Raw genomic sequence first — 21,134 nt, forward strand, 5'->3', positions numbered from 1 at the left:
GGTTTTGCTCTTTTACGTTTTACTTAGAGGCAATATTAGGTTGACAGAGGGTTACAAATAGAGTGTAGCATGCCCACGTGCCCTTCACGGCTGCCCCCAATGGTAACATCCTGAGTGACCACAGCACAGGTATCAAAACTAAGAAGTTAGCGCTGGCTCAGCACTTCCTGTCAGTGCTTCCTCTGATGGCCTTTCTCTGTCCCGGACCTAATCCAGGGTCCTCAGGGCATTTAGTCGTCCTGTTTCCTTAGTCTTCTATCTGCAGTGGTTGTTGGTCTTTCCTTGTCCTCTGTGATCTTGACAGATCTGATGGATGCTGGTCAGGCAGTTCCACAGATGTCCCTAACTTTGGGTCTGACCAATGCTTCTCACCGTCAGTCTGGGGTTGGGAGTTTTGGAAAGAAGACCGTGGAGGCGAGGCCCCCTTCTCATGACAGCATATCACCCGACCTGTTACTGGGGAAGTTAACCTTGATCATGTGGGGAAGGTATCGTCACAATCCAAAATTGTGAATTTGCAGTTTTCCCTTTCCAGACTATTTGTCGGAAGGGAGTTGCCATGACCAGCCCACCCTCAGCGGGAGGGGGTTGAGTACCACACCACCTCCTGGAGTGAAGGCTATCAGAGAATTGGGGGGCATCTGCTAAAACCACCACAGCGATTAAGATTATTTGTGGGGAGACACTTGGAGGGCTGTGTAGAATATCCAGTCAGTCCCTAGAGCCACGGTGGTCACCTGCGCAGCTGTTCCTGTGCTGTTCTCATGGTGGTTTTCCATTCCTCCCCTTCCTTCTGTGTTTATTAATCAGAATTCTTCTGTAGGGAAGCGTTTTTCCCTTCTCTCATCAAGGCCTTACTCTTTTTTTTTTTTTTTGAGCGTTCTAGTTTTATTTTATTTTATTCTTTTAGCCGTGCTGTGCAGCATGAGGGATCCCAACCAGGGATCGAATCCGTGCCCCCTGCATTGGGAGCGTGGAGCCTTAACCACTGGACCTCCAGGGAAGTCCCAAGGCCTTACCCTTGACAGCTGGAGGCAGCATGGAGCCCTGTATGAGAGCGGGACTCTGCGGGCCAGATCTCAGCTCTGCCACCGCCTCCCGTGGCCCATTGAGTGGTCGTGTGGGCAGGTGGCACCAGGCGCAGGAAGTGTTGAACCCTGTGTGGCCCCCAGCGAGTGTTGGTGGTCGTCACCTCGTTTACATGGAGGTTTACCTCTCAGTCCCCCAAAGCCAGCAAACAGTCAGCAGGTGGAAGTAGACGTGTCCATCCGTCTATCCCGTTGTGTTGACCGTGCCGTTTGCACGGAGTACTTAGTGCAGGTATCAGAAGCTGTGCATCCTGCAGGGCTGCTTCACCCCGTGTGAGCGATGCGGTCTCCTCCTCGAGGGCGTGGCTGGGAAGAGGCCCCGCCAAGCTCAGACCTGGCTCTGTCTGTCCTGGGAGTCTGTTCCCCACTACTGCCCCTCCCTGCCTCCCTACCTCAGGCAGTGGTTCGTTTCCATCCCCTTGGGGACTCCAGAAGGGCAGTGAACAGACTACTTTCGAAGGGCCCCCACTACGGGGCTGCCCCTGGAAAGCTGAGGTTGGCCAAGGCTGAAGGGAGTGAGCCCATTTTAGGGATGTGCAGGTAAGTGCAGGGTTGACTGAGCGAAGCCCCTAAGAAGGTCTTCTCGGCACCGGACTCTTCTCGTGTGTGGGGTGGAATGCACAGTCTAAGATGCTTCCTTTTGCTTCCTCAGCGCATCTACTATCTTTCCCTGGAATTCTACATGGGCCGCACACTACAGAACACGATGGTGAACCTGGGCCTTCAGAACGCCTGTGACGAAGCCATCTATCAGGTATGGGTCCTTGGGGACAGGATGCTAGGTGGCCTCTCGTGGGCACTGAGTCTTAATCCAGGCCCTGCAGAGGTGAGCACTGCCATCTGGGACGGGGGAAATGGCTCGGGCGTCGGGGAGAATGGGTTGGTGGGCGACACTCCTGCTCAAGGGGAGAAAGCACAAGTGGATGGGAGCTAATGCATTGGAGGGCAAGGACTGGGTGCGTCGTGATGCCAAGGCTTGACGCTTCTAGATGTTTGCACTCCGTACCCCAACCCCAGGCGGGTTTACCACATGGCAGAAATGGCTGGTATATCCCATTTCTCTCCATTTTATTGAGCCAGTGACCCACCGCCAGCTCCCCTCCCCCCCCCAAGCCACTGGTCCTGCCGTCTAGTTATAAAATTGCCCTTTCTCCCCTACTCAGAGTAAACACTGCCTGTGCCTGAGCTTCGTCTTTGACAGGTGTTCACTCAGAGGCCTCCCCCTTTCACGGTTGATTTGCAGTTTTAGGGCAGAGCTGGAATAGGCCGTGTCTGTTTACTGTGTGTGTACCCCCTCTGTGGACACTGTCTCCCTCCCGCACCGGACGCTCAGTGTAGGATTTCTAGAGTGTGAATGGGCAGCACCCCTGCCCTTTGCACGTATGTGGAAGGGTCCTCACCAGAGTCGTTCCTTCCCCCAGCACCTGCCCCTGCCTTTGCTTTTGTTTGGTTTTGGTGTTGGGGTGGGAGGTGCTCTGGGGGCTTTGTTGGAAGCAGGGTGGTGTGAGCCTCCTGTGGCTGTCAGGCCCTGACATCACAGGGGCTCCTGTCTCCCCTCCAGGACTTAGGGGAGCCAAGCATCTGGGACAAGTAGTTTCAGTTGGCACAATAAAAACTTGGAAAAAAAATTGACTCTCCCAAATAGGAACCTTAGGCTCACAGTTATCTAAAAAGATGGAGGTTATCCTCCCAGGTGATTTGTCATTTGAGTTTCATTTACTGACTGTGAATGTTAGAACATGTCTGTAAGGACCACGGAACAGTGGAGTTTACAGTCGTATAAAGCATTTCAGTTTTTGAAACATTTTCTCTGTATATTTCTTACAGGTAGTAAATATTTTAGGGAATGTTTATCCATAAATATGCATTATCTGTTTATAATGTTTTTAAAATATTTACTTAAAGTGGTTGTTTATTATTCGTGAAGCCAATTTTTTTTTTTTTTTTTTTTGGCCGCACTGCAGGCTTGTGGGATCTTAGTTCCCCGACCAAGGATTGAACCCTGGCTCTTGGCGAGGAGATCACAGAGTCTTAACCACTGGACCACCAGGGAATTCCCTGTTTATAATTTTCACTACACAAATAAGATGTTAATTATAGAAACTTAGAAAATACAAGGAGGCATATATCTTTCTAAACATTGTACATTTTTTTCCCTAAAAATGGTATTTCACTTGCCATTTAGCTTTTAATTAAGCTTGTGTTTGAAAAGTTTCCATGATGACAGAACCTGAGCATCTTCAGGCACACGTTTGCCTGGCCTTCCTTACAGGCACAAGGCGGGTACCAGACGCTGTGGGTGGGACTGTCAGTGATGCAGGGCTGGAGGCCTCCTCCCTCCAGGCTCCCCAGTTACAGTGCAGTGTCAAAAATAAAACATGCTGCCGCTGCATCACCCAGGGCTAGTTCTGGGAGCGGGTTGCACCAAAAACTAGAAATTCAGAAGAAGCCAGTGTCTCCTAATTGAGCTATCAAGGACACGTTTAAAATTTTTTTATTGTAGAAAACTTTATATATGGAAATTGAGTGACTGTTACGATGAACTTCTTCCACATACCATCACCTGGCTTCACCAGTCCGCAAGCCCAAGTCCTGGCCGGTCTTGTTTCCCTTATGCCCCCACCACTCCCAGATTGTTTAAGCCAATGTCAAATATAATATTTCACTTGTAAATATTTCAATGGATATTTTTAAAGATAGGGTCATACCATTATGACCTCTAAAATATTAACAATTCTGTAATATCAGTTTTTCAGGCAGTGTACAAATTTCTCTGATCGCCTTAAAATTTTTTTGAATAGTATGTTCAGAAACTTAGTTGCATCTGTGCAACTATGAGTATAATCTATGAGCGTTTCCTCTTTTTTAATTTGTCTGCCTTGCAGTGTATTTGTTGAAACTGGGTTTGTTCTGTAGAGTGTCCCCAGCTTGTGTTTAACCTGCTGCTTTGTCCAAAGGATGTCTCAGCACTTCTACTCAACACTGTACTGATGGAGCCGGGACATTTAGCCAAGAAAATGAAATAAGAGGTATCCAGATTGGAAAGGAAGAAGGGAGGCTATCTCTACTTATAGATGACATGACCTAGAAAATCCTAAGGATTCTAGTAAAAATGTATTAGTACAAATGAATGGGTTCGGCAGAGTTGCAGGATAAAGATCAATATACAGAAATCAGTTGTATTTTTATATATCTGCAATGAACAATCCTAAAATGAAATTAAGAAAACAATTCCATTTAAAATAGCATCAAAAATAATAAAATACCTAGGAACAAATTTCCAAAAGAGACACAGACTTATGTTCTGAAAACTATAAAACATTGTTGAGAGAAAGAAAACCTAAAAATGGAAAGACATCCCCTGTTAATGGCTTGGAAGACTTAATGTTAAGATTGCAGGGACTTCCCTGGTGGCTCAGTGGTTAAGAATCCACCTGCCAGTGCAGGGGACATGGGTTTGATCCCTGGTGTGGGAAGATCCCACATGCCATGGAGCAACTAAGCTCGCGAGCCACAGCTCCTGAGCCTGTGTGTCACAACTACTGAAGCCCATGTGCCCTAGAACCCAGGCACTGCACCTACTGAGCCCATGCGCCGTAACTACTGAAGCCCACGCACTCTAGGGCCCACGTGCTGCAACTACTGAAGCCCGCGTGCCTAGAGCCCGTGCTCTGCAACAAGAGAAGCCACTGCACCACAACGAAGATTAGCCCCCGCTCACCGCAACTAGAGAAAGCCCACGTGCAGCAACAAAGACCCACGCTGCCAAAGAAATAAAGATTGCGAGACTCCCCAGACTGATCTACAGACTCATTGCCGTCCCCAGTAAAATTCCACTTGGCTTCTTTGCAGAGATTGACAAGCTGATTTTAAAATCCAGATGCAGATGCAGCAGATCAGGATTAATTAAAACATCTTGAGAAAGAAGAACAAAGTTGGAGGACTCACATTTCCAATTTCAAAACTCACTACAAAGCTACAGGTGTGGTCCTGGCATAAGGACAGACAGTTAGAGCAGTGGGATAGAATTGAGAATCAAGAAATAAACCCTCACATTTATAATTGATTTTTTTCCCAATTTAAAAAAATTGAGGTAAAATACACATAATGTAAATTTACCATCTTAATTGTTTTTAAGTGTACAGTTCAGTGGTATTAAGTACATTTATATCATTGTGCCACCGTCACTACCGTCCATCTCCAGAACTCTTTCATCTTGTAAAACTGAGACTCTATATCCATTATATACTACCTCCCCACTCTCCCCTTCTCCCAGCCCTTGACCACCACCATTCTACTTTCTGTCTCTGAATTTGATACTCTGGGTACCTCACATAAGTGAAAACATACAATATTTGTCGTTCTGTGACTGGCTTAATATCTCCAGGGCTCATCTGTGTTGTAGCATATGTCAGAAGCTTTTTCAGGCTGGATGAATAATAGTCCACAATGCACAATCCACAATTAATGCACAAAAGGTTTTAATTTTCATGAAGTCCGGTTTTATTTTGTTGCCTGTGCTTTTTTTTTAATAAAAATTTTTTCATTATTATTATTTTTTATTTATTTTTTTTGGCCGCACCGTGCGGCATGTGGGATCTTAGTTCCCCGACTAGGGATTGAACCCACACACCCTGCATTGGAAGTGCGGAGTCTTAACCACTGGACGGCCAGGGAAGTCCCCGTTGCCTGTGGTTTTGGTGTCATATATGGTCAACTGATTTTTTTTTAAAGGAAAAGTGTACCAAAACAATTCAATAGAGAAAGAATAAATAAACGGTGCTAAGATGCTTAGACATCTACTTGCAAATGAATGAAGTTGGATCCCTACCTCACACTACATATAAAATTAACTCAAAGTGGATCAGAGACCTAAGTGTAAGAGCTAAAAATATAAAATTCTTAGAAAAATATATACAAGTACATCTTCATGATTAGGCAATGGATTCTTAGAAATGACACCAAAAGTACAAGCAGCAAAAGAAAAAAATAGGTAAATTGGACAAAGGACATCAAAGGGCATAATGAAGAAAGTTAAAAGACAATCTACAGGGCTTCCCTGGTGGCGCAGTGGTTGAGAGTCCACCTGCCAATGCAGGGGACACGGGTTCGTGCCCCGGTCCGGGAAGATCCCACATGCCGCAGAGCGGCTGGGCCCGTGAGCCATGGCTGCTGAGCCTGCGCGTCCGGAGCCTGTGCTCCGCAACAGGAGAGGCCACAACAGTGAGAGGCCGGCGTACCGCAAAAAAAAAAAAAAAAAAAAGATAATCTACAAAATGGGAGAAAATATTTGTAAATTATATGTCTGATAAGGGTCTAGTATCCAGAATGTATTAAGAACTCTTACATCCAAATAACAGAATGACAGACAGAAAAGTTGCTCAGTGTCATTAATCATCAGGGACATGCAAATCAAAACCACAGTGAAATACTACTTCACACCAACTAGAATGGCTGTAATCATAAAGACAGAGAACAAGTGTTGGTGAGGATATGGAGAAACTGGAACCCTCATATGCTGCTATGTTGAGAAGCTAGTGTATTAAATTAAGAATATGCAAATTATGGCCAGCTGAAAGAGGAGGCACAAGCCACCCACGTGGGGTCGGCATCCATGCTCCCACTTTGGGGAAAGACACACCCTGGGATCACTTTGATTGAAGGTGCAGTTGCAATACACCCACATGCAGTAGGTAAAGTCACAAGACTTGTTGCTTACGGAAATGGGGGTTGGGGGGAAGAGCAGTCCTCTGTCACAGGTTGCCAGCAAGCAGGAGATAGAGAGCAGGGCAGTAAGCACTTAGTACTTACAAGGTGGTTTCAGGCCCAATTCTAAGTGGTTATTTTAAAAGGTTATTTTTTACTGGGAAAAGCAAAGTGGGAACGTGGGTTGGCAATCCTCAGCTTGAGTCCTTATCTAAATGTCCAGACTCTGAGTGTGAGCAGGGCTGTCATACTGTCAAATGCCGAGGCAGCAACTCATCGTCACATCTGGTAGGAAAGTAAAATGGTGGAGCCACTTTGGAAAATAGTCTGGCAACTACTCAAAAAGTTAAGCATAGCATTACCACGTAACCCAGCAATTCCACTCCAAGGTTTATATTGAGAAAAATGAAAACATACTTCTAGTAGTAGGGGGAGGGATAAATCAGGAGTTTGGGATGAACATACACACACTACTGTACATAAGATAGATAACCAACCACGACCTACTGTATAGCACAGGGAACTCTACTCAATATTCTGTGATAACCTATATGAGGAAAGAATCTAAAAAAAGAATGAATATATGTATAACTGAATCAGTTTGCTGTATAACTGAAACTAACACAACATTGTAAATCAACTATACACGAATAAATTAAAATTAAAAAAAAAGAGGGCTTCCCTGGTGGCGCAGTGGTTGAGAGTCCGTCTGCTGATGCAGGGGACGCAGATTCGTGCCCCGGTCTGGGAGGATCCCACGTGCCGCGGAGCGGCTGGGCCCGTGAGCCATGGCCGCTGAGCCTGCGTGTCAGGAGCCTGTGCTCTGCAACGGGAGAGGCCACAACAGTGAGAGGCCCGCGTACCGCAAAAAAAAAAAAAAAAAAGAAAGCATACATCTATACAAAAAATTGTACATGCATGTTCATAGCAGCATTATTCATAATAGCCAAAAGGTGAATACAACCAGGTGTCTTTCAATGTGGCATGGCCATACAGCAGACTACTACACTGTGATAAAAGTACTGACACAGGTTACAACATGGATAAACCCGGACAATAGTATTCTAATTGTAAGGAGCCAAATACAAAAGGCCGCATATTGTATGTCTCCATTTACAAGAAATGTCCAGAACAGGCAAATTTATACAAACAAAAAGTAGAAAAGTGAGGGAGGGGGAAATAGGGAGTGACTGCTACTGAGTAGGGGGTTTCTTTCTGGGGGGATGAAGTTCTAAAACTGGATAGTGGTGATAGTTGTACAGCTTTGTGAATATGCTAAAAACCATCAACTTGTTCGCTTTTGTGGTCTGTGGGTTATGACTCAATAAGAAAAAGTCAGGTTGTTAAGAGAGCTCTGTTGTGCTCAGTTTCCGTCTTTGTTTCCGAAGCCCACTTTAGGAAGGTTTTTTTTTCCCCCCCTTTATTATTATTTATTTATTTATTTGGTTGCGCCGGGTCTTAATTGTGGCTGGCAGGCTCCTTAGTTGTGGCATGCAAACTCTTAGTTGTGACATGCAAACCCTTAGTTACAGCATGCATGTGGGGTCTAGTTCCCTGACGAGGGATCTAACCCGGGACCCCTGCATTGGGAGTGCAGACTCTTCACCACTGCGCCACCAGGGAAGTCCCAGGAAGGTTTTAGACTTTGTGTCAATTAGCTGCTTCTGTGCCTCTTCTGAATGCTCTCAAAGTCAAGGCAAAATTTGCCTTCCTAGGCTGAGTTGTGCCTACAACATTCCAGGTAAAAACGTAAAGGAACAAAACATCTTGCCCACATGCACCCTGGGCCTGTCTTCCTTGAGTGTCTGGTCTCTGAGCTAAGAGACGTGTCAGGAGTAAGAGGTTCCAGCGTCAGGTTTGGAAAATGTGGCAGTTAAACACGTTTCTTAATGTTGAGCTGGTAACGTGTTATTAGGTACATCCTATAACCCCCACACACCCAACATATTTTGGTGGAGCACACTCTTTGAAACTGCTGTAGGAGTCAGTATTTTGAAATTTCAAATTGGAAATTTGGAAGTCAGTGTTTCGAAATCTTAATCAGATTGTTGTATGTGTTAATACCACTTGATTTAATAGATACTAAATCATTTCTTTATGACTAATGTTTTTAATTTTCTCACAATGTAGCTTCCACCCTTTGCAGTTTGTGAGATCCTCAAAGTGTGGTCTGGAGACCCCCGGGGTCCCTGAGACCTTTTCAAGGGGTCCTCTGAGTCAGAACTATTTATTCTTATTCGCACGAGTCTATGTACGGTAGGCTTTCCAGGGGCTCTCTGTGTGTGATATCTTAACAGATTGAATGCCATTAAAGAGATTTATAAAAATGTAGAACACTGCCACCCTTTTCATTATTTTTTTTGGTTGTTTTTAAAAATGTAGTTATTTTCCATTAAACAGTGTTGTTTGTGTTAATATGTAATGGGTTTGTTGTTGTTTTAAGATGAATTCATATATACTTCAAAAAATTTCTCCATTTTAATTTCTAATTTGATAAATACTGATAGATATAATCTCAATAAACAGTAACTCTTTAGGTCTTCCTGAAATCAAAAAGTTTAGAAGCCACTGATCAAGGTAATTAATGAGGGAATTCCCTGGCGGTCCAGTTAGGACTCTGTGCTTTCATTGTGGAGGGTGAGGGTTCAGTCCCTGTTCGGGGAACTAAGATCCCACAAGCCATGTGGCATGGCCAAAAAAAAAAAAAGTAATTAATAAGCAATTTGTCAAGTTTAATACACTAAAGCCAGATTAATGGCTTTATCTCAATTATCCTAATTGAGAGCCTTAAGATCTGCGTTCTTTTATTTATTTGTTTGTTTATTTATTTTTGGCTGCGGTGGGTCTTCGTTGCTGCGTGGGCGTTCTCGTGCTGAGCGGGGGCTACTCTTCATTGCGGTGCGTGGGCTACTCATTGCAGTGGCTTCTCTTGTTGCAGAACATGGGCTCTAGGCGTGCAGCTTCAGTAGTTGTGACACGCAGGCTCAGTAGTTGGGCTCACAGGCTTAGTTGCTCCGTAGCATGTGGGATCTTCCCAGACCAGGGCTCGAACCTGTGTCCCCTGTGTTGGCAGACGGATTCTTAATCACTGCGCCACCAGGGAAGCCCCAAGATCTGCATTTTTGAATGGTTTTAAATCAGGTGCTTTCTCTCTGATGTTTAACCTACCATATCTGTTTCACAAGATTGTTTGAATGCAGTTGGAATAGATAGGAAAAGTGCTTTTAGGTTTTGGCTTTAAAAGATGTCATGTAGGGCCTCCCCAGTGGCGCAGTGGTTGAGAGTCTGCCTGCCGATGCAGGGGACATGGGTTCGTGCCCCGGTCCGGGAGGATCCCACATGCCACAGAGCAGCTGGGCCCGTGAGCCATGGCCGCTGAGCCTGTGCGTCCGGAGCCTGTGCTCCTCAACGGGAGAGGCCACAACAGTGAGACGCCCGCGTACTGCAAAAAAAAAAAAAAAAAAAAAAAAGATGTCATGTAAATATCATTAGACCGTGGGAAAGTAGAGAGTTACTAAAAGCATTGGCTTCTTTTTAGGATACGTGTTATAATCTGTCCACTGTAAGTGGGTTAATAACGCGGCAGTCAGTATCTCTGGCTATTAAACCACGTCTCATTTTGACTGTTAATTCTTAAGTCATTCGGCAGCTTTTGAAATACCTGGAAGCTTTCATTTTCATGCATTGATTAAACACCAGATTTATTTAAAAATTGAAGTATACTTGGTTTATAATGTTGTGTTAGTTTCAGGTGTACAGCAAAGTGACTCAGTTTTATTTTTTTTCAATTATTTTCCATTATAGGTTATTACAAGATATTGAATATAGTTTCCCTGAGCTACATAGTAAATCCTTGTTGTTTATTTTATATATGGTAGCGTGCATCTGTTAATCCCATACTCCTAATTTATCCCTCCCCACTTTCCCCTTTGATAACCATAAGTTTGTTTTCTATTTCTGTGAGTCTGTTCCTGTTTTATAAATACGTTCATTTGTACTGTTTTTTAGATTCCATGTATAAGTGATATCATATAATAGTTGTCTTTCTCTGTCTGGTTTACTTCACTTAGTATGATAATCTCTGGGTCCATCCATGTTGCTGCAAATGGCATTATTTCATTCTTTTTTATGGCTGAGTAATATTCCATAGTAGATTATATACCACATCTTCTTCATCTGTTGATGGACATTTAGGTTGCTTCCATGTCTTGACTGTTGTGAATAGTGTTGAAATGAACATTGGAATGCATGTGTCTTTTCCAATTAGAGTTTTTTTCAGATATATGCCCAGGAGTGGGATTGCTGGATCATATGGTGACTCTATATTTAGTTTTTTGAAGAACCTCCAGACTGTTTTCCACAGTGGCTGCACCAATTTACATTCCCACCAACAGTGGAGGAGGGTCCCCTTTCTCCGCATCCTAACACCAGATTTTAATGTTGGATTTGCAAGTCTAAAAGAAGGCAGACTCTAACCTTTGATTGATATAAGCTCATAAGATTTAAATATCTTTCTACCTATCGCTGAGGGAAAATATTAAGTAATATTAAAATGTTACCTCTGTTTTTATTCACAGCTGGGGCTAGACTTGGAAGAACTGGAGGAAATAGAAGAGGATGCCGGCCTGGGGAACGGAGGCTTGGGGAGGCTGGCAGGTAACCCCAGGCTCCTGTCCAGGACAGACCTTTCCTGACACGGTGCCTTGGTCAGAGAGCAGCACGTGGCAAGGCCAAGATCAGCCATGCTCCCAGCACTGGTCTGTGGGGATAGATTGGTCCCTCAGAGTGGATGGGACAGTGTGTCCTCTGGGTCAAAATCTTTGCCACCAGTAGGGGAAAAAAATGCAAATTATATATTCTCTTTCACACAAAGGGCGCTTCATAATTATGGTGACCAGGCTTGCCAGTATTGGGGAACTGGTGCCAGGAGGGGTTTGCAATATACCAACCACCTCCACAGCCAGTAACTGGGAGAAGGACAGAGGGCTAGAAACACACACGCACAATTTATGAATGTAGCCCAGCGTAAAGCAACTGTTCCTGCTTTACTACAGTAAACAGATTGCTCTAAAATAGCAGAGCTGTTTCTCTTGGAGCTACTGCTCCTTTGGGCCACCCTATTTGAGAATATACCCAGTTTGAAGTTTGTGGGGGTTTTTTCTGTTTTAATTATTTTCGCCAGCCTTTATGAGGGGGAAGGAGCTGGGTTAAGAACTTGGAAGTGGAAACAGCAGTCACAGTGAGATTTGATGTCACTGTGTCCTTCAAGGCTTTTGGGCACAGTGCTTCTGGAGCAGAGATGATCAAGTTCTGTGCTGCCCTTGTGTGTACGGGGCCCTAAAGTGATACACTTTGCATTACTGCCCCTTTTGAGAGCTGTCATTTTGTAAAGGGAACAAATGCCCTAAAATTTATCTGGGTGAGTTGTGTGTATGTGTTTATGTTTTCAGAATTTAAGTTAAATTCTTCAGAAATTATAAGCGCAGCGTATGCTTCTGTCCAACACAGCAGCACCCGGCTCTAGGTTAACCCTCGGCCAGGCGTGCCCCGCCTCCAGGGGAAAGGCCGTGTGTGCCCCACTGGCGGGTGTGGGCTCTGTGTGGCCTGCGAAGGTGAAGTCACACGCACCACGCTAAGCCGTCGCTTCCCGCTGCAGACGGCGTTACAGCGTCCAGGCCGGCAGGCAGAGGGCAGCCCCTCGGGCTTCGGTCCCCTTCGCCCTGACGGCATTCCGTTCAGCGTGGTCATCTCCCCACTTAGTCCTTGCTCAGTCAGTAAAAACTGAAGTAAAAACCCAAGGTCTAGCGAAGCTCCAGGCCGCCCGCCCTGAGGCTGGCGTGTCAGCTCGTGTGCCGTTCCCGCCCCCACGGGTCCTCAGGCCGCATCAGGCTGCTTCGCGTCCACTCCAGGCACCTTTCCTGCCACGGGGCGGCGCCACCGGCCTTCCCCCTGGACTCGTCTGGGCCCCTCTGCTTCCACGGCTCCCCTCGCCGTGCAGACCCGGGACACCCCCAGCCTGCGGTAGCTCGTGTGCGGCGTCCCTCCCGCGAGAATGATTTCCTCAGAGCGAGAGCCCAGGCCTTAGTTTGTGGGTCTTCTTGTTGCTCCTCAGCAGAGGGCCTGACACCCCCAGGTCTGTGCATGTTTGGTAAATTGGCATGTGTCTTATGTGCTGGTGTTTCGTCGTTAAAATTTTGTGTTCTTTTTAATCCACAAGTTTAATGAGGCTGCCTTCTGAATCTTTAATCAAATCATGGTGGTTTGCTTTCAAGACGTTTTGATCGGAGCAAGGGCTCCCTTTGGTGGCCCCTTCCGGGGGCCCTGGTGGCACTTTGGCACCTGGGTATTTGGTGCTGTGGGTGCTGAAATGTACATTTGCAGGCCCCACTTCTGTGCCCTCTTTACCAGTATGTGGGCAGATGTTTTGTGATGTTGCTTGGATTTCAAGTAGAACGTGTGAGGGTGGGGCCTGCAGCCTGAGTGAGGGTCCCTAGGAGAACGTTGGCAGGAGGGGACAGTGTGTTGAGATGAGCTGAGTTTGGCAGTGTCCTCCGTGGGATTCGTCCCTCTTCCCACACCCCGAGGTAGCCCCCGTGTTGATGTTGTCTTGTTCTGGCCCCGGGCTCTCAGGCCGAAGGGCATCAGAGTGGGGTTCCATTTTCCTTTTCATGAGACCTGAAGGTGACCGGTCACCACTGGGCCACTGCCTGATGCCCTGGGGGCCGGCCCTCCGGCGCCTACTTGACTTGGCGTCTGGGCCTTGGCTCCAGAGGCCTTGGGTCTACTGATCGTCTTCGATCCCAAGAAGTTCTTTGTGTTTGGACTTTCAGCCTGCTTCCTTGACTCAATGGCCACCTTGGGCCTGGCGGCGTACGGCTATGGAATCCGCTATGAGTTTGGGATTTTCAACCAGAAGATCGTCAATGGCTGGCAGGTGGGTGCGATTTCCTTCCTTTGCTCACTTGCGGCTCTCGTGCGCATGAGAAAATAGCCAGGCACCGTCAGTTCTGTGTTTGGACTTTCTGCTCCTCCTGGAGAGGCTGCGTGCCGGTCCTCGGCAGGGCAGAGGGGGGCAGGTGGGCAGTGCTGGGAGTTCTGGGCACTCCGTGCTTTCCACATCGTCCCCACGGCCGGCAGTGCCCGTCGCCCACATGTGCTCGTTGCACACGGCTTCTGTGTGGCGACAGGACGTCTGGTGGGCTGGGGCCAGAGCCCAGCTGGGCCTCACAAGGAGACACTGTGGGTTGAGGACGCCACCAGCTGGTGGTGTTTTCTGTCGTCTCTCACAGAGCAAAGGCACCCCCCAGCCCAACCCCACCGCAGAGGAGGATTGGCCTGGAGTCGCTAGGAGAACAGCTATTGCAGGCTTTGCTCCCACCTGCCCTCGCTGACACCAGCGAGGTGGTGGCGTCCTGTGGGGTTAGGGGCTGGACTCTGCAAAGCAGTGTGGCTCTTAGGAAGAATGAGCCTCAATTCTAAAGCGTCAGGCAGAGAAGTAACACGGTCAAGACCCTGCTGGTAAACGGGGAGACTCAAAACGCAGTCCCACCTTCCTTCTCTTAGGTGAGGTGGGCGTTTCCCCTCACTTCGGCATTTCAGAAAGGAAGGCAGCACTCTTCCACTTGGGTGGAGAATAGTTTAAATAATTTGGGGTCTAAAAGTCACAGATAAAGCAGGGCTGGAGTTAGGATCAAAAAGCTGGTAACAGGAAAGTCGTACAGTCTGAACGAAGAAGCTAATGATCGGGGTGATGGAAGTGTCCTCTGTCTTGATGGGGTTTGGGTCACACAGGTGTGTGCAATTGTCGGAACTCACCAATGTTGGCCTTAAGATTTATGCATTTCACTGTGCGTCTGTTAACCTAAAAAATAAACACTGTGATGGACTGTCCTTAATGACATGCCTGCTGAAGTGTTCAGGGGAAGAGTGGACAGATGTCTGGGATGAACTGCTCACTTTGAAATGCATCAGAAAAGTAATGGATGGATGGAAGGAGACGTGGTTATCAAGTATAGCAAGATGGAAGCAGTGACAGAGCCTAGGTGGAGGGTGTGCAGTTCACTGTCAATTCCTTGGCATTTCTATGTGTTTGAAAACGCTCATAATAAAACGTTAGCCAAGAAAATTATGGCCAAAAGGAAAAGGAAACAAAACAGATTTGTAGCCACTGGTTAATTTATAGAAATACTCCCTGTGACCTTGAAAGGAGAAATGCACTTTTCCTCCTGCCACCTTCTGGGTGATTTTAGTCACAGTTCTTTTTGTTCTTTTTTTTTCTTTTTCTTTTTTTTTTTTTTTATTTTTTGGCCACACCTCGCTGTATATGGGATCTTAGTTCCCCAAGCAGGGATCGAACCTGCAACCCCTGCATTGGCAGTGCAGAGTCTTAACCACTGGACCTCCAGGGAATTTCCTAGTCACAGTTATTTATGTGAGTGTTTCTGTCAGATGTGAGCCAACCTTTGTACATGTGTGGTCTGTGGCCCATTCTAGCTCTTTCGTAGTCGAGGCGATGTGTGTGTTTGTAAGACAGAGACTCTGAGGCTCCTCCCTGGCTGGTGGGTGTTACAGTCGTAAGGAGGAAGGTTTTGGTGGTGGTTTCTGTCTCTGTCTGTTTGACCACAGACACTTCTTCCTTCTGGTTCCCTGTTCCTGTGCCTCTTGCCATCATGCGTAACAATTTAAAGACAGTCCTAGGTTGATAGGCCGGTGGTAAACTTGCCAACTCCCACGCTTCTGTCAAGGGAGCTGCTCAGTCAGAATGCTTTTAGCAGAGTTTAGCTGTAGCACAAGTAAATGTGGGCAGTGGTCACAAAGCAGCATTGGTGGCCAACGGGGGCCACAGACCAGCCTTCCTATCAGAGAAGGGGCTCCAGAAGGGAGACCCCCTTGCCTCATGCACTTGGGAAGATGCTGCTTCTGCAGACAGCTCATTGAACTGCTCTGTGGAGACAGCCAGGCTCTGATGTTGGAATCTCACTAACGTACAGGAGGTCAGAGGCAGGACCCGTCCTGTGATGAGTATCTGCCTGCACCAGGCAGAACAGTCCTGCGGGGAGTTCTGTGGAGATGGGCACAGTGAAGCAGTAACCTCAGCCACGTCACTGTCCTAAAAGCATGACCCAGATGCCCCTTCTGGGGACTTGACTTGCTTCTGTCTGTGACTTGGCCGTCCTGGACGTGTGGTGTAGACAGGGCCATCCTTCTGTCTGTGACTTGGCCGTCCTGGACGTGTGGTGTAGACAGGGCCATCCTTCTGTCTGTGACTTGGCCTTCCTGGACGTGTGGTATAGACAGGGCCATCCTTCTGTCTCTGTGACTTGGCCTTCCTGGACGTGTGGTGTAGACAGGGCCATCCTTCTCTCTGTGACTTGGCCGTCCTGGACGTGTGGTGTAGACAGGGCCATCCTTCTGTCGGTGACTTGGCCGTCCTGGACGTGTGGTGTAGACAGGGCCATCCTTCTGTCTGTGACTTGGCCGTCCTGGTCAGGTGACGTCACGTGGATGGAGTCATGCTGTGTGTGGACTCTGCGTAACGTCTCGAGGTTCGTTGATGTGCCCCAGGACTTCTTCCTTTTACTGCTGAATTCAAGCAATTCTTAACGTCTTTTTACTTTGATTTATTCTTCTAATTTTATATGAGTTTTTTCTTTAACAGTCCAAAGTGTTCATTTTTAAACAGAGCCTTGACCAGAATTGGAAACCTTTGCGCTGTAAATAGGCCGCAGTTTTGTTTCCGTGCCAGGCAGCATCGTCTGGATGGTGTGGTCATTGCGGGCGGAGGGCAGGGTCTGCCAGTGCCCGGGACCATCTCCCCCGCCCTCACCTGCCGCCCTTCCAGGTGGAGGAGGCGGATGACTGGCTGCGCTACGGGAACCCCTGGGAGAAGGCGCGGCCGGAGTACATGCTGCCCGTGCACTTCTACGGGCGAGTGGAGCACAGCCCCGAGGGCGTGTGCTGGCTGGACACACAGGTACCACGGGCGCTTCTTGGTGGGTGGGGGGCTGAGCACGGGGACCCTCGGCTCCCCTTGGGGCTTCCCTGTGGGACCCACCTCCGCACGCTCGGTCGGGACTGTCCAGACACCAGCTGTGGAGCCACACTCTGTAGTTTAATGGGAGCACGGCACCCCCGGCCCCCAGCTGGGCCCTGGGGTGCCAGGGCAGGAGCACCGAGTGCTTGGCGGAACGCGGTGCCGTACCGGCGGGTGCACACGCGGAGTCCAGCCTGGGCTCAGAGACCGCGGAGGCGGAGGAGAGCTTCTGGGGGTGGGGATGGGTGGTGGTCGCAATACGTAAGAAAGACGCCACCGCAGCAGTGTGGGCAGTAGAGCATAAACAGGGCAAGCCCGTGAGTCACGGGTCAAGTGAGTCATGCAGACTCAAGTCTTAACTGGGGCTCATGGAGCCAGGGCAGGCTGGCGGCCTACGATGCCAGAATAAGTTGGATTTAATTTGGAAAAGCAGAGAAGGGGGTCTGGTTTTCTAGGTGCGTGTGCTTGTAGATGAATGAAAGGCCTGGAGGCCACTCGGCACCCCAGGCGCCCTGCAGTGAGGGCCTTCCCCTGGGGGACTGGCCGTGGAGAGGGAAGGAGCAGGTTGCAGGTGCTTTGCAGGGCTTGTCAAGGCCAGGCAGGGCTGGGGAGCAGGGCTGCGGGGAGACGGGAAGGGAAGGGTGATACTGGGGCTTTAACCCGGGGCCCTGCCCCATAGTCCTTTGTGGCCATTGGAGCTGCCTTCAGCTTCTGAGGCCGCACACGAAGCACCCCCGGAAGCAGGCCTGAGAAGCCTGTGGGAGGGTCTGCGGTGGAAGTGACCTGAGGCTTGGCCAGAGCAGAGCTGGTGCTTCTGGACAGATGGGGCTTGGGACGGGGGTGGAGGGCAGGTCCGGTGTTTTCTGTCGGGAGGGAGTGTGCAGGCTGCTTTGGTTTTGCTGAAGTTCGAGGTCAAGGCGACAGGAGGAGCCTCGCCGCAGACGTGGGAGATGGTCTGAAATAGCAGCTGTCTGTGGGGAGAGGTTAGGTGAGTCCCGAAATTGCCCACGCAGAGTTGAGTGAGAAGAGGGCAGGTGTGGAGGGGGAGGCCAAGGACACGGGAGGAGGGGCTACCGAGGAGCCAGGTGACAGTCGACTCTGGTGTCGAAAGTAAAGGTAGAGAGGGCCTGGCGTGTGGTCAGGGCCCACCGGAGGCGGCCTCGGGTGCTCCCGGCTCAGGACATGTGCGAGCCGGGGCTGCAGGTGCCAGGGACACGGGGCAGGTTGGGTGTGTTTGAGGAGGAAGGAGCGAAGCCAGAGGAGGGTGGGCCGGTGGGCCGCTTCCTGCGAGGCCGAGCTGCCCCAGCCCGTGGGGGGAGGTGGCCCAGGCCTGGGGACCGTGTCTTCCCTCGGCAGGTGGTGCTGGCCATGCCGTACGACACCCCGGTGCCGGGCTACAAGAACGACACCGTCAACACCATGAGACTGTGGTCCGCCAAGGCGCCCAATGACTTCAAGCTCCATGACTGTGCGTCCCCTCCTGTCCCCATCCGGTGGCTGATCCCAGACCGACCCCGTCTGCACCCACAGCCCACGAGGCTCCCCACTGCGGGAGGGCTGAGGGCAGTTTCCCTGTGAGCCCTGGACTTCCCAGGGACCCCGCGCCGTCCGGAAAGAGCCAGGGGTCTGGGGCGGGGTGTGGGCCGGTCGGCGTAGCAGCTGTGGGACGCCTTCTGCTCGGAAACGCTGTCCTCAGACCGATCAGGGCACATGAGGGCCTCGGCAGGCACGCGGGTCCTGACTCCACTCTCTGCCCTCAGTCAACGTGGGCGGCTACATCGAGGCGGTCCTGGACCGGAACCTGGCCGAGAACATCTCCAGAGTCCTGTATCCCAACGACAACGTGAGTAGCTGCTGCAGGTGGTCCTCGTCCGCGCCGTTCCTCCAGTGCAGGAAGCACCCCTGCAGGGCTGGGCTCCAGAAGGGCCCCTGTGCTGGCCTCAGGCTTCTCAGGTGAGGCCACGAGAGTGACCTCCTCAGAGTGAGGGCGGCACGGCATCCCTGACGGGGTCCAGGAGCACCTGTGTGCTGTTAGCCCCTCCTTTGCCCTCTGCCCAGGGGAGCTCTTAGGAGGTTCCTGGCCTCACACCTACGCTCCCCATAAGCACACGGCCACCGAGTGCAGGGCCGTGGAGGCCTCAGACCTCACGTCCAGCCGTTTCTGCTCTTCAGCACCTGGTGCCAGCTCCCCAAGAGTTGGTTGGCGCGTTGGCGCGTGGGGCCAGCAGTGCCTATTCTGCAGGGACGCCTTGAGACGCCACGTGGTCATGGTTTGGAACGCTCTTAGCAGGTGTCCCCACTTGTGAGGCGGGGCCTCAGCCACGTGATCCACTGCCACCAAACGAGCCCCTAGGATTTGCCCATCTTTGTGGGTTGTGTGTTTTTCTTATTTTATCAGGGAAATACATGCACGTAGCAGCAAAGGGCCCTGTGCTGAAAGGCTCATAAGAAAATGCCCTCCCCCAGCACCCCCCAGAGATTCCGAACAGGCTCATGCTTCAGGCATGAGGCCTCCTGGAATGTGAGGCACCTGGGAGATTGCTTTCCTGGCCTCGGCCCCAGCACTGGGGATCGAGGCATTGCACCCCTGGGCCGCACCCCAGCCTGGGCCCTGTCCCCAAGGGCCCATGCAGCGGAGGCTGAGCCGGGCATGTCCTCAGTTCTTTGAGGGGAAGGAGCTGCGGTTGAAGCAGGAATACTTCGTGGTGGCCGCCACCCTCCAAGACATCATCCGGCGCTTCAAGTCGTCCAAGTTCGGCTGCCGCGACCCCGTAAGGACCTCCTTCGAGACGTTCCCAGACAAGGTGCGTGTGTAGAGGGCTGAGCGCCGTGCCGGAGACGGGCTGTTCCCGGGCTGGGCCTCCTCCTTCCAGCTGCAGTGGGAGCTGGGCGGGAAGCCGCCCCCCAACCTGGGCCTCCTCGTGCCCGGGGACCAGGCCGCCTTCCTCCTCGACCAGGGCTGCCCTGGGCCTCAGGAGGCGTCGAGGCAGCAGGGAACGCTGTGAAAGGTCCGTCGGGCAAAGCGGCCAGTTTGCAGGCTCAGTTCAGTAATCTGAACACAACCAGCCAGTGTCCGTCAGGCAGGAGCAGCGTTCCAAGGCGGGGAGGGCTCTGGACGCGCGCTGCGGGGCTGGCCTGCGGGTCCTCCACCCTGACCTGCTCCCTGCACCTCTGCGGCTTTCCATGCTGGGCCTGGAGCCCGTGCAGTGCCGTCCGCTTCCTGCTGCCAGCCCTATGACCAGGCTCCTCGGGGCGGGCAGCCGAGGACCCCGGTTCCGCACACACAGGCAAGGGACTGAGGGGGTCACCCCGTGTAAACGCAGGTGGCCATCCAGCTGAATGACACCCACCCGGCCTTGGCCATCCCTGAGCTCATGCGGATCCTGGTGGACGTGGAGAAGGTGGACTGGGACAAGGTGAGCACCGGGGGCCCGAGCACAGTGTCCCCAAACACCTGGCACGGGGTGACCTCCCCGCCTCTCCCGACAGCAGGGGTGAGTGCTGAGCTGGTCCACAGAGGGAGGCCTCTCTGGTGGCCTCGGGAGGACAGAAGGAAGTTGTCCTGGGAAGACGGGGCTGTGGGGAGAAGGACGTTCCAGGAGCGGGTCTGGGGTTTCTCCCAAGGGCAGGGCACAGTGAGTGGGCGCAGCAGTTTAAGGGCCAGAGAAGGGTGGTGTTCTGGAAGACAAGAAAAGGATTCTGACACTTCTGAGAGCTTCTCACCTATATTTTTTCATCTTAAAATTGTGGCAAAAAACCCAGACGGGTTCGGTTTAAAGAAATACATCGTTCACACATTTACAGGCTTGTTCTCCCTGCTTCACGTATTTTGGTCCTAGGTTCTTTAGTGGGGTTTTGTTGATCTCATTTACTTAAATCAACATATAAAACCATTTTTACCCCATTTTTTAGCACCAGAGCCCCTTTCTGGTTTGGGGCTGCACTTCTGGGTGGGGCTGGGCAGACCCTGTTCTCCCCTGGCCAGCGGAGGGCAGGGCCAGACACTTGACCAGTTTCCTCTGGACTGTGGGTGTGAAGTCGATTTGGTGGAAGTAAAGCAAAGCTGCCTGGAGCTCTGTCTGGTTTACAGAGGAAAGTTGCAGTGGTTCCCAGGTAGCAGGTAAGGTGCTCATTCCTGCGTGTGCTCTGGGTCAGGATGTGAGGTGCACGTGGGGCGTGTCAGGACAGTGAAGGGCGCAGGGCTCACTGTGGGTTTAGGAAGTTCTGGGCCCCGGAGAGCAGAGACGTGCGGGGCCCTTCCTGGTGGCATCTGAACACCTGCCTCTGACCCTACACGTTCCCCTCAC

General features: G+C 50.3%; 1 protein-coding gene and 1 non-coding gene across 3 annotated transcripts in view; one reads left to right on the forward strand and one right to left on the reverse strand.

The window, feature by feature from the left end:
- PYGB (glycogen phosphorylase B) overlaps positions 1–21,134 on the forward strand; it is a 53,077-nt gene that overhangs the window by 16,597 nt on the left and 15,346 nt on the right. For both annotated transcript variants that reach the window (XM_033840631.2, XM_033840632.2), the window contains exons 2-9: positions 1,741–1,842; positions 11,372–11,450; positions 13,625–13,728; positions 16,636–16,767; positions 18,184–18,295; positions 18,588–18,670; positions 19,488–19,631; positions 20,151–20,243. In XM_033840631.2, coding sequence (XP_033696522.1) covers positions 1,741–1,842; positions 11,372–11,450; positions 13,625–13,728; positions 16,636–16,767; positions 18,184–18,295; positions 18,588–18,670; positions 19,488–19,631; positions 20,151–20,243 — 849 coding nt within the window. The remainder of the gene's footprint in view (positions 1–1,740; positions 1,843–11,371; positions 11,451–13,624; positions 13,729–16,635; positions 16,768–18,183; positions 18,296–18,587; positions 18,671–19,487; positions 19,632–20,150; positions 20,244–21,134) is intronic.
- Positions 15,130–15,202, reverse strand: TRNAG-GCC (transfer RNA glycine (anticodon GCC)). Its single transcript has one exon. It is a non-coding gene; the product is annotated as a tRNA-Gly (tRNA).

The sequence above is a fragment of the Tursiops truncatus genome, chromosome 15 (genome assembly GCF_011762595.2).
Source record: "Tursiops truncatus isolate mTurTru1 chromosome 15, mTurTru1.mat.Y, whole genome shotgun sequence".
Classification (NCBI taxonomy): domain Eukaryota; kingdom Metazoa; phylum Chordata; class Mammalia; order Artiodactyla; family Delphinidae; genus Tursiops; species Tursiops truncatus.